Genomic DNA, 14,305 nt, shown 5'->3' on the forward strand with positions numbered 1-14,305 from the left:
AATTCTATGTTTACAAATAACGACTCACACGTTCAATCTATATATTAAAATGCTAGGTTTATAAGTTTGTCCCCAATCCTTTCGACAATGAGATCTCGGAAACCACCGTGCTATAAACGTGCCGTTTTCGCCGATCGATTCCAAATTTTATGTCGATTGTCCAGTTCTCATTCAAATTTTCAAAAACCGTGTCGTTATTATTCTATTCAACATTTTAGGGGCCGTTTTGAGTCCATAAGATTAACATTGTTGCAGGCCGAAACCACGGTGTTAGGCAAGCAGTAGAGAAGTTGCGTATGGCGGGTTGATGGACATTGCAGGCGCTTTGCTTAAATTTGGCAAAACCTGTTGCATGCTGGTAACTTCAAAGGCCTCAAGAGACGCAATCAGGAGTACTCGGACGGATATGGATTTATTACAGAAAATATTTCCACTTGATATCCTGTTACTTCTACATATTTGCTAAAAACTTACTCCAATATCTATACATAGCAGTTCATTTCCTTTGTGATTCTCTCATCCTTTACTTGTGTAAGGAGACATGCACAGTGGGAGGGAGATTCATGGTCATAACAGAACGATTCGCTGAGTGAACAGCGTAGGTTCAGCTAGTATTCATTTAATAGAAGTAACACTGGGGCCAGTCCAAATCCAATATTCGAGGGCTTGCACTTCAAGTACAGAGAATAGTCAATACTATCTTTTGCTTGTTATTGATTTTATATATTAACATTTTTCATGTAAAGGACTGAATATTGACAATTTACCTCATGAAGAAGTAGCTCTAATGAGTGAGGAAAATACGGAAGATTTGTACAACTTCTGGCTATTTCCCACGCGTGGAAGCCCAGGTTACGCCTAATTAGCTGCCTTAAAATTTGATGCAGGTACACTTGACTCTGGAATGAAAAAATACGAACATGATCTTAAAACCTATGAACTAATTAAATATAGAATAAAACACGCAAGTAACACAGAAAACACATAAACTTCAAATTTAGATCAAAATGCTTCATTAATTACTTAAAATTTTATTTATATGCATGATAACTCAGGTACGTGTCACGTATAATCTTCACTACAGTATGTATCGATCATATTCTGCATAAATTATTCAAGACAAAGTACATTAAGGAATTCTAAACTAGGAAACAGATACATTAATTCACTATTACATAATAAATGGAGGAAATACTATTATTATATTGACAATGCGACTCACACACACCATCCTATATATATATATATAGTAAAACAGGAGTTGTGATACAATCCAGGCAGTTTCAAATCGGAGGATGGAGTGAGTAGCATATTGGTTAACGCACTGACAGGGTATGCCAGAGACACTGGTTCTCTTCTCGGTCCAACTGTACATTTTTTCACTCTTTGAATATCATTCGATGTCAATTCACTGGCCATGAGACTAATGTTTTCATATACAGTACTAATAAACTCAAACCGCAACAAAATATACAATCGGAAACTCAAACCCCAACAAAATATACAATCGGCTGACTGTATACAACATACGAACAAGACAGGAACAATATATCTAGATATATACCTAATTAGCCTGGATCTAAAAGGATTAATGTCACTTCCTGGCAAAAATGAGATATTCTTCAATTTTAACGTCTATAAATGGATGTTTTCTTGTGCAAGAAGAGCAAATGTCAACACAAAATAGTTTGGAACTATACCATTCATATTAACATTGCCTTTCTTGCAACAGAAAATATCCATTTTTTATAGGTGTTAAAATTGACGAACTTTTTTTTTTTTTTTTTTTTTTTTTGCCAAAAAAGTGACATTGGCCCTTTTAGATCCAAGCCGCATATATATATATATATATATATATAGAGAGAGAGAGAGAGAGAGAGAGAGAGTCAACTTGAAGCTCGTTTTCCTTGGACTGACTTGAGTTTAACGTGGACCTATTGTTTGAAGTGGAACCCGAGCACTAGTTGTGTTTACATTCAAAGCAAGCACCTTCAGCAGGGATCGAATCGCGGACAATGTGAACAGAAAGAACGTGCGACAGCCACTTAGCAACAAGAGGCACTTCTACTTTCTTATAGATGCTGTGAACGAATAATCATAAAGTCAAGAACTTGATCATTGGAACAGCCTAAGCATACAATAATTAGATTTTTATTGAAACATACTAACCCCTGTAGTATTATTAATGATTGATAATATGAAAAGAAAACGTGAAATAGAAGCAAGGATACGAATGGCGAAAGAAGTATTTAGAAGCAATTTTGAGAGACTTCGAAGAAAGACTTGAGAAAAAGACATAAAATGCTTCGTGTAGAATATTGTACTGTATGGGGGAGAAACATGGAAATTACGCAAAAGTGATGAAAAACGACTGAAAGCTTTCGAAATGTAGGTGTGGAGAAGAATGGAGAGAATTAGCAGGGTCGAGCGGAAAACGAATGAGAGGGTGTTAGAAATGGTGGAGGAGAAAAGAACAATTTTAGATATTATTGAAAAGAGGAGGTGAAACTAGTTGGGACGTTGGCTAAGAAAGAATTGTATCATGAAGGACGTGATAGAGGGTATGATAGCAGGAAAGAGAGAGAGAGGGTGAAGGAGCCTACAACTGATGGGCGACACCAAAAAACGAAAAATCAAACGTGATGGCGTAGAAATAAGTAGAGAACAGTGAAGCATAGACGCTTCTCAGTAAGGTAGTTCGACGATTTCAACATTTTTTCATTTACTGATAATTTTGCAGTCGTAAGCTTAACTGGGAAACCCTTCAGTAGTACAGAGATTGATAGAATGGAATATATTTATGATCGAATCTCGAATTGTTCATTTCTATACGTAAAGTTGCTTGCTGCAAAACTTCGACGAAACAAAAAATAAAACGTTCCGGTTTCATGATTCTTACATGGATATAGAAAGGGCTCACTGCATCTCCATCCTTAAATACAATTTGTTGTGTCAGGCTCATTCCACTTCGCTCGTACAATTGCGCACACGCAATTTCTTACTTTAAAAAATGTCGCTAATATCTCCTGTGCAGTTATTTCACTGAAAACTATTAATTAGATAATTACTGATTAGTGGATATAAAATTTTCTAACAGAAATATTTTAGTTTTACCTTATTTCACAATAATATACGAAACCTAACAATTAACCGCATTTATATCTTTATGGACCATCACAAAACTCAAGAAGTTCCGTGATTTAAAATCACATGCTACTTAAGTTATCTATAGCTTAAAATAAAACGCCTGTAAAAGATAGACGATGACAGCTAATTCTTTAAACTAATTGCAATATTATACAGGAACGGTTGATCAAATTCTACTGAACAAAAAAGAAAAGAAAAAAAATGATTTGCCATTTTAAATTTCAATATTAATTGTGTTTCGTTTCAACTCATTGTAAACTTCTTCATCTGCTATTACACGGAGCATAAATGGTGAATAAAAGTAAATAAATACAATGTAACCAAGGAAGTTCTTGCCGCTTTGACGTCCCATTAATCATGTGCTCATAGAGAGGAAACGAAATGACGCACGTACCTGCCAAGCGATCCGGAGTTAGCCTAACCACCGACCTTCAATAATACAGGCACTTGCGCACATACAGCAATCATATTTTGTTCAGTATCGAAGAGAAATGGAAGTATGGAACCAGCTTGTTCGCATGTGTTTCTTGTATGACTTTAAAGTGGGCTTACCAGCTGCCACATCAAATCGCCGCATATGCCAGGCATCTGGGGAGATGCCATGAACGAACGCATCGCCAGGCATTGGTTCCAGAAATTTCGTTCTGGAAATGTAAGGCTTTCGGATGAACCTCGCAGTGGACGACCACATGTGTAGGATGATGAGGCCCTAAAAGTAGCCATCGAGGAGGACGGTGATCTAACGTGTGATGAACTTGAAGAAAGGTTCCATGTTTCCACTTAAACAGTCAGATGTACCTGAATGGAATAGGGATATCGTAAGTTCAGCAAGTTGGTGCCTGACACATTGTCGGCAGCCAACAAGGAACAACGAGGAACAGCCTGTGTGTGTGTGTGTTCACTCGGCATTTGATCGCTGTCTCTGATCGCTTGCTCACTAATGACGAAAAGTGGGTCCTCTATGACACTTCCAAGCTTACTAGACATTGGTTGTCGCCACTAATGCTGTTCCTCATACCTCTCATACCTCAAAGACCACTTCTGCACCCACGAAACGTTATGCTCTCTGTATGATGGATTTGTGGGCAAGAAGTGCGTTACGAGCTCCTTTCACTTGGTCCAACCATACTGCTGATCTCTACTTTAAGCAGTTGCAAAGAGTGCACTGTGCGTTGCGACGAAAGGAGCCGGCATTGGTGAATCATAAGAGTGTTGTTCCTGCACGATAACGTCAAGCCACATGTGGGCCCGGAAGACCCTTCAGCCACTTGGCTGGAAGACACTGTGCCATGCATCACATTTGCTGGACCTTGCGCTAACAGATTACTGCCTGTTTCATTCCCTCAACAACTACCTCCGTGGAAGATGCTTCCCAAATGAGGGAGAAATGTGGAACGCACTCATGGACTTCTTTACATCCATGACCGCCGAGATTTATCACCAGGGTATTGTGCGGCTGCAGGAACTTTGGCAAAAGATGTTGGATGCTGATGGAGATTACTTCGAATCCTAAAAGTACGAACCGTCCGTCCACTATATTGTTCTTTGTTTATCACTGCTCAAGAACGGCAAGAACTTTCTTGGTTATCTTGTAAAGAAGAGAGAGAGAAAGAGATGTTGAATTACCGCATCATGGTTGCGTACACAAATTAAATCACTGGAAAAGGAGAGTATACACAGAGACGTGTAGCAGATCCAGGTGAAAAGTCCCGTAAGAATTGGGAAATTGTACCGTTAGTATTGAATTTTGGAATGGTATGGCTCCTTTATAATGACTTGATGTCTGTGACATTGAAAAGAATGGAATTTATAGACTAAATAAGCTAAGGCAGCACGTCATTCGAAAAGAAAAAATTTGGTCATATAGCTCATGCAGTTGTTTCATGGGAGCCAACACATTTTCTGCTTACCGTTAGATGTGGATATGTATCTGTGTTCCCATATATGCAAGGACTAGGCGGTAATTACTGCGAACTGTGTACTCAGTATCCATGCAATACTCGGTACCTTCTGAATAAAGTAATGAGTTATGCTCATTAAGCGTGAGGGACCCGAGTCTTCTATACAGGTCATTAGCGAATCTGAGTGCCTCTAAATTATAACTACTACTGTTTGAGGGAACTTCTCCAACGACTAGGAGTCTACCAGCATCTGCAGCATTGGCACTCGCACGTTAAGGCAAGCTCTCTTCGTCATGGTATCGAAGCACCATATTCGGAATGTAACCGCAGCTGGTAGAAATCAACCCAAATCCGAGGTTCTCTGGAATTCCAGGGAAGGCTTCTTACTTCCTGACCCATTCTACCTCAGATCGTTCGAAAAATCGTGCTGAGGTACCACGCATACCTCAATCTCCACCTCCTGTACTTATAGTCACGTATTATTCGTCCATTTGGTAGACAGCAGAAATCTCTCATCCCCCGACAGGATCGTAAGAATCTACCCACTGTTGGGCATTCCCGACTATCTCAAGTTTACGTGCTGAGGTACCACGCGCATGTTACGTACTATGTATCTCTTCCGGACCCAATGGCATGTGTAAGTCACCATTTGAAAGAGAAGCCGAAGCCTCTCTTCCCCGGTAGGCGTTACAAGATCCAATCCCCTCCCTATCTCAAATTACGGTTTATTTGCACGGTACATCACCAGACCCTGTAACATGTAGACTGCCGAAGTAGACAAGGCCACTTGCGAGATTAAACTCTTTCTCCGATATGGTGTATAAACTCAACTCATTTCTAATGAGTACCTTCTTCAAGTTTTATCGTGCTGAGGTACTATGTGTACTCTCGGGCTCAATGGTACGTGCTCGTTTCGGTGCCTCGCAAAGTCTCGCCTACCTCCGATAGGTAGTTCGATTGGAAAGTAACCTGTAGTTGGTGTTTGACGTAAGTGTAACGAACTGCGATAATGACCGCATCAATAGCACAAACTACGAGAGATGTGATTTGGTTCTTACAGACAGAACAGGTGGCAAGGCCAATGTGAAGAAGTGATGCTTGATGTTCAAGAATGGAAGAACAGATACAACGACGCGGGAAGACTGGGGTGACAATCTGTCACCATGGGTGCTCTGGAACAAAAGGTGAACCGCATCAATAAAGAGAATCAACAAATCATGATTAGTGTGAGGTACATAAACAATATCCTGAAGTGTTGCAGACAAATGTGTCCGAAATTGTCATCGAACATTTGAAGTTACACAGTTGTACGCAATGGACACTCACAGATATCAATAAAACTACACGAGTGGGTGCCCTATTGATGTTCTTGGAGCGCTACGAAGAGAGTAACACGCGTTTATTCATTAGATTGTCACAGATGACGAAACATTTCGCACAACACATCCACAAGAAAATAACAGTCATGGAGTGGCAACATGCCCACTCAGCTAAAACACATGCAAGTTTAAACAAACTACGTCAGCCCAGAAACTGATGGCCATTGTTTTCTTGGACATTCAAGGGATCCTTCTCGTTGATTTTATGCCACGTACCATAACCATTAATGCTGATGTCTATTATATTGTTTTTGGACGAGCTCTTCAAAACTGCTACAGAACAAGCTTTCGCATTGCATTGTTCTGATCCATGACAATGTAAACCTGCATATCGTCCACGTGACGAATTTCATTCGAGTACACTCAAGCACAACCCTACAGTAACGATCTGGTTCCTTCGGACTATTACTATTCCAGAAACTGAAGGAGTTTTGCTGATATGCGCTTTGTGCATAATGAGGACCTGAATGAATGTATACAGGTTGAATCATCAGGAAGGGGTGTCGAAATATAAGTACCGGAATGTCTAAGGTGAAGTAGATACAAGTATTATCGCAATATGTACATTCTGTTTTTGTATAGTTGTTACATATCTTTGTACGGTTGAACGTTCTTTACTTTACGAAAGACCCACATATTAACAATAGTTTATTTAGAATAAATAATCTCTAACCTAATATATTCTGCATCTGACTATGTAACGGTTCTTACAGTCTTTTAACTTTAGTTTAAATTTTGCCAGTAACCTAGTCATTGTTGCTGAATGATACGAAGTTCCTTTTTCAATAAATTTAAAACTCATTTAATTACACAAAAACTCGTATTATACTTACTGTAATTTCTAGAACACAGAATGGCAGTGAGAAAGGTGAATTGCTATCTGAAGTAAACAGAACAGAATCATTTTCAGCACCTAATAATATTGCATCTTCAAATAAGATTGCTGAAAAAGAAAGATAAAATACAATTAGTTATTGTCAGTTCATAAGCGAGTTTTGAAGCATTTAGTAAATACATTTTATTAACTAAATCTGAATTTATATGTCCATTGGACTTTCATAACATCTGAAAGGCAAAGCAGATACAATAATAGGAAAAAATAAATCCTAAATGATGACTTTTAAGAACTATAAACAAGCTGTGCCACAAAATTCACCTGATCAGAAAATTACTGGGAAAATTCTAATTATACTTGATCAGTGCCTTATTTATTTATGGAACGAAAATCGATAGTCCATAATACGACATGAGAGCCTGTTCCATTTCAGACTGAACGAATTTTTACATGAAAATTACTCGAACGGACTATTCCCTGAAGTCGTAATTGCACTGAGATTTTTATTTTCATTTTTAAAATTCCATCTCCTAATTACTCCGTGAACTTTTTCTCTTATTTAAAAGGGCGAAAAGCTATCTACAACAATGCATATTCCAGGTGCGCTTAGATGGCATGACTCTTCTCAATACAGAACTGGGACCAATACATACTTTAACCCTTTCGTGCATAACGTAAAGCAGGGGTGTGACGTCGTCGGTGCATACTCGAAACAAGAACGAAAGAGGCGTGGCGAGTTCTTATGAAATATCTGCTGACATCTTCTATAGAAGGTGTGCCACGCAAGTGATTTTTTTCCTTTTCTTTGTTACAATGTCTGAAACAAGCTGACATCATGATATTATCTGGTTTTGTTCCTGTATCTACAAAACAGACATGTCCCATGTAGTGGACAGCATGCACTTGAAGGACATTGTCTGCAACAATCTGTCCACTGTAGTGGACTTCATGCATCTATTGAAGATATGATTGGTTTTGCAAAAAGTGGTGCTTATCACTCACAAAAATATAATTGGAGCCTCTTCAAGACTTCTGATTAATATATGTGTGAAATCTGGGTTCGATTTCCAATTGATGTCACTACACTTAACTCCAACACGTTATGTCAGACAAAACTGGTTATGTTCAGAACACCTCCGGAAAAGACCATCTTTCCTGATAATGCTGATTTTTAACTCATTATTTGTACCAAAATCACTTTGGCAAGTTTTTCTACAATATAACGTTTATTCCATTTATTTTTAGTGTAATTGTGCAAACTTTGTGTGTCACAATTCAGAAATGATTATCTTCCCAAAATGCATGAAGTCCATTCAAGTGGACAGATAAAAATAATAATTAAATTCTGCTAAGAAAATATCAAATTTCAAAATTTTCGATTTTACAAGTCATAGTACATCAAGAACATTTTGTAAGAAAAAAATAATCATGACATGTTAATAAGAACTATTCACGCATGAAAGGGTTAAATCTCAACCAACTTGTGACGTTGCTCGCCCAGAGGCGAAGTCGGCAGAGAAGCATAACGTAATGATGACTTTTAAAAGCATTTAACAACTAGGACCGATCATCATAATTGCAAATCTGAGAGGGACATCGCATCATAGATGCGCAGGATGGCAGACTCGGTTAAGTAAGGTATGTTCTTGTCTCATACAAAACGCTTGGCGTCTAAAGTATAAACAAAAAAGGTATTTGTATAGATAATGGCTCTATTTAATTTCACGTTTATTGTCAATCTGTGCCAATGCTGCTTACCTTGAACAGATTCTCTTTTGTAATTTTTTTCTCCCCAATTTTCCAACTGTGCGTATGTATTACTTAGCATATTGTATTTGGTCGCAACTTCGTCCATGTTCATTATTTCCCACAAAGAATTATATCTAATTAGCTGTATTTCCTCAGTGCTATACTTTTACCACCATTGCTGTATGATACGAAAAGAAGCAATGCAACATAATATACAGAAAGAACCTAATGATCCTGTTGTTTCTATTTGATCCAAATGTTTTGTAAATAGTAAATTTAATTTCTGATTATTACTTGTTAGTTTGAATCGTTATAATTTGGAAGTTTATCGTAATTTCACAAGGTAAAACGAATACGTTTTATGCGTTTAATGGATTTGTTAAAGTATTACTTAATTTTCCCATGATTCTTAAATAAAATGTCACTAAAGACGTTTGCAACTCGACAGATAGTGATCTGAAATAATAAAATGTTTCTATTCTGAAAAACATTGACTTGTTTTTCTATACAACCTCTGCCTAAAGACTTTATATCTACTCTGTCCTCATCAAACCACATCAACCAAAAGCTAAAAATGGGTTTACAATTACTTTACCTAATGGATATATCCTGAGATGAAATGGGAGCATTATCCGTTTTGACATAAATGTATGAGTTTTATCCCCATCGCGAGGGAACAGAGGTAACCATACTCTCATTCCATGAGCACCACAATACAACCACAACGCTTCGGTCAAATGAGGCTTCTCCTTGCTGCATTTCTTCGGGACCCACACGTTCTCCACACACGAGGCTAGCACAGTTGGCACACACGTATGAGGCTGAAACTAACACAACAATAGGCATAATAATAACAAAATAAATACTTCTTTTTGCCTCTTCTCCTTAAAAGAAGAGTACTTTTTTTAAAAAAAAAAATATATATATATTTCCTAATAGATGGTATACAATCAATATTTAAGGAGGCAAAGACATCCAGAAGAAGCATTTCAATTATTTTATCCCACACAACTTAAGTGTTGAATGTAATTCTACAGCTTTTTTTCATTTTATTCGGGTTAAGGGAATCTCAGGAGCGGAAAATTCATTCATTCGTAAGTTCAGAAGCGAAGAGGAATACTACTCACTGAGAGCGCAGAGAAACCTTAAAACAATTTGTGTTAAAATTAACATATTGGTTGTTAAGGTAATATGTCTGTCGGTTTAAATATTTTTTATGAAGATTAAACTCGCCTAAGTGACTAGGATAACTAGAAAGAAATTATACTGTCTTCCACTTCGGTAAAGATTTTTGTTTGTTCGTTTGTTTAAAGGAAGAAAGATAGCTCTTTATTTCTTCACTGGCATCTATTGTGAACAACGAAAGTTGAATTCCACTAACTTATTCGATTTGTAATTAAAGACATTCGAACATTCCTAAGTACAAAAATGCCTTCCACTGGACAATCCGAATAAATAAGGATCTTATTAACTACAACCCTAACATTCAATTTTGCATCATAGGCTCGTTATTTTCTTAGCCTTTCCAGCTGCACCTCTATACAACACGAGAGTATTTCTCATGTGAGCAACATGCTCCAACCATCCTACATTTCTCTATCTAAATAGCCCCATAATATCCAATAAGACGTCTACATATTGTGAAACTTTGCGATGTATGGGGACGATGAACAAATACTTACACATAAGGATAACAAATAACGAATATGACTGGGAGATAAAAGGTAGATTAATAATGTGAGACGGATTAATATTGGGAACATAGTACTAATGAAACTACATTTACTCTATTCATATTTTAACATGTCACATACCCAAAATATACTTGGTATATAATTTAGGTTTGGTTTCACATTGTTATATTTAAATGGAAGCGATAAGATCTAACATAGAGGACACGAAATTAGAATAAAGAATATTGTATACACTGATTCGTATATTCGATGAATATTTAACTCTTAACTTCATTTAAACTTAACGACAATAAGGAATAAGTGACATCAGAATTTAAGTGTTCTGAGATAAAATCACCTTTCAAAATTTTCCGATTAAATTTGAAATCTGATTCTTACCATTTTCTCTTCTCAACAACAATTAATCAAATTTATGATTCCTGTAAATGAGCAAGTGGGGAGGGGGTGAGGGGGGAAGAAGTTTCTGGTCTTGGTGCAATAGTTTGGCCATTATACTCCAACTTCTACTGAATCGCTAAGGCAAATAGTCATTTTTTTGAATCACCTTGATTCTACTCAATATGAGAGACGTACTACTTTGTTTCTTCACAGGAAGGCCTTAAGAATCACCATCTCCGTACAGAAAGTGACCAGCGAAATACTGATGAAATTATACAATACAAAAGTCTTCAAAATATTAACGCTTCATATTTTGGAAATTTTGAATTAAAATACATTAATCTTTTTGATCTCTGTACCCTGAATTTTAGCCTCGATTTGAAACTGAAAGAATGGCGCAGCAATACAGTTTTTGTCGTCAAATTAAGCTAAATATCTGAGCTCTTTCTAACTCTTGTTAAAGTTAAGAAACAGAAGAAATATGCACGAAGTACCTACCAATCGGCCACCATCTTCCGTGAAATTATGTTTCTGATCCCGCTGTATCATAAGAAGTCTTCCACTCACATTCAGAATCACACTTTCCGCTTCTTTCACATTGTTTCTATTTGATTCTGTCCTTAGAGACGTTAATGTCACGGACACAACACACGCAGGATGCACACACAAAGCACTAATGTCTATATCCTGAAGCTTACAAACATCCACACTACCTCCATCTGAAATAAGGACATTCTACAAGTGAAATCTTCCTTTAAAGTAAGGTGCATGTGCAGACATAGACCTTGAAATGTGCCTTCTAACTTACAGAATAATACATATATCTACATGAGGATGGCAAAGCATATGTGCATTTGTACAAGGAAGCAAATTACCTTATCAATTAAATGTAAAATATTTTCAAATCACTGGTAAAAAAGAAACATATATTGCTAAATAAGCATTTTTAATTAACCCATTATCAACATTTTCCTGCATATAGATCTCCGTGAAACCAACTACCAGAGTGAAAAGTCAGAAAGTGGTCCAAAAGTGATATATCATGTTTTACCATATCATGAAATTAAACAATTTACAAGAGTACAAACAGAATAGTATCTATAAGACGTGAAGATATGCATTTCAACGCATTATCTTCTGATGAGAGTCCTAGTTCGTTTATCTGAGTGACGTGCTGTGGCGTTTGAAAAAACTGATACGTTTTGTTGACGTTATTCATGGCAACATTGACGACCATGTTATTACTCTTGCACTAGCTATTTCCTGAACTGTTACTTATTCCATATTTGATTTTGTTCTGGTTTGCAACGAAAATATATCTTCGTTACTTGAAGACAAAATAATAGCTCTATAAGGCTGTCCGTTAATTTTCACTTAGTAATTAAAAGCAATCTTTGCCTTGCACACAAGAACAAAATCTAATATGAAGAAGTCCATGAATAAATAGTAGTCCCAGAGTAATAACATGCTCATCAATGTTAACAGGAATAAAGTCAACGAAATATCTCGACTTTTCCACACCTCACGGTGCACCACTCAGGTAAACAAATTATGACTTTTAATAGAATAGTACCTAAATTTACAGAATATGATACTGACAAATGTCACTGACTTAATCACCACCAATATTAAAACCATTCTGAATATTAACTATTCAGTTTATAATTCTGATTGGTAGATGTTGAAATTAAACCATGTTCTCCAGTTCCTGAAGGATTTTGAATGAAAATAAGGGAGTTTCCACAACAGACTGAAGTAATTCGATGTTCTAATCTAGGATTGAAAAGATAATCATTCTGGAATCAAGTGCTAAACTGCAGCGTTTCTGCCGGTGTTTGCGGTAGGGAATAGTGGGGAAAAAATTGTCACATTGCGTTTCCATTCATCGATTGTTCTTGTTTTTGTTTCTAGCATGTATCGCCTCCTTTTCGTGTTCAGCCAGGTTGTTGAAATTTTGCAATTATATAGTTTCATCACGAATAGTTTGTATTCAACATTTCTCTCTTCACTGCTTTAATAGAAGCACGGAATTATATATATAGAATACCTTTCGTAGTAACTGTCTTCTTCTTAGAGGAAACAATCTTCTTTAATTGCGAGGGCTATTGTTTAGATAAGTTCCGATTGTCAATAGAAACAAAAGGTAAGTCATACATTCTTTGTTATTTCCTCTGTACACATTAAGCGATTTTTCTACATAGTTACCAAGTTTACTTAAACATTTATCATAGCGTTCGACAAGTTTTTGTATGCCCACGTCGTAGAAATCACCCGTCTGTGACCGAAGCCGATCTTCAATCGTTGTTTTTACTTCTTCATTGGTGTCAAACCGCTGACCGGTAAGAGAAAGCTTCTGATAGGGCAACATATGATAGTCGGTTGGCACAACGTCCGGGAATGTCCAGTAGCTCCCATCCACAATATCTTATTAATTCTTGAGTTTAAGCAGCAAAATGAGGGCGTGCATTGTCATGTAGCAACAAAACACCAAATGACAGTAGGCCACGGCGCTTATTTTCTGTAGCACGTCAAAGCTTCTTGTACGTCGCACAGTACACAGCTGAGTTAATGGTTGTTCCTCGTTGCATAAAGTCGAGTAATAAACATCATGGTGATCCCAGAAAATGGTTGCCATAATCTTGTGTGTACATACTGTTTATTTAGCTTTCACTTTGACTGAAAATGTCTTCTATCGCCATTCCATTGATTGCCGCTTCGATGGTGGAGTCATGTTTCACACCCTGTGACAATGTAGTTTAACAGTTGATCTCCTTCCTCATTGTATCGGGTCAAAAATATCAAAGCACAAGCCAGTCTTGTTTTTCTGTGTTCCTCAGTAAGCAGTCTGGAAACCCATTGCGCGCAAAGTTTTCGGAACTTCAAGGCTTCAGAAATGACTGTGCACAGCACCGACTGTGAAACGTATGGAAATTCCAATGGCAACGTGGAAATCGTGAAACGCCTGTTTTCATGGATGTTCGCGTCAACTGCACGCACCAACTTGTCTGAGATTACAGAAGGTCTGCAGGATCGCTGTTCATCATGAATATTGTCCCACCCGTCCTTGAACGATCGTATCCATTTGCTGTCACTCACTCCATTCGGGCCGAACATCTCACATACCTGACAATGAATTTCCACTTCTGGCACGTTCCTTGCTGTCAAAACTCAAATCACAGACCTTATTTCACATTTAGTGTGTAGTTCAGTTTGACGAAACAT

At 37.3% G+C, this 14,305-nt stretch overlaps 1 protein-coding gene across 1 annotated transcript in view; it reads right to left on the reverse strand.

Annotated features, from left to right (window-relative positions):
* Window positions 1-14,305, reverse strand: part of Rich (Guanine nucleotide exchange factor subunit Rich) — a gene marked incomplete at its 3' end in the record, with an annotated part of 73,250 nt that overhangs the window by 13,715 nt on the left and 45,230 nt on the right. Inside the window, 4 exon segments of the mRNA XM_081743024.1 lie at window positions 768-899; window positions 7,261-7,370; window positions 9,607-9,838; window positions 11,582-11,802. Coding sequence (XP_081599150.1) covers window positions 768-899; window positions 7,261-7,370; window positions 9,607-9,838; window positions 11,582-11,802 — 695 coding nt within the window.

This window comes from Thermobia domestica, chromosome 16, assembly GCF_964235325.1.
Source record: "Thermobia domestica chromosome 16, izTheDome1.hap1.1, whole genome shotgun sequence".
Taxonomy (NCBI): Eukaryota; Metazoa; Arthropoda; class Insecta; order Zygentoma; family Lepismatidae; genus Thermobia; species Thermobia domestica.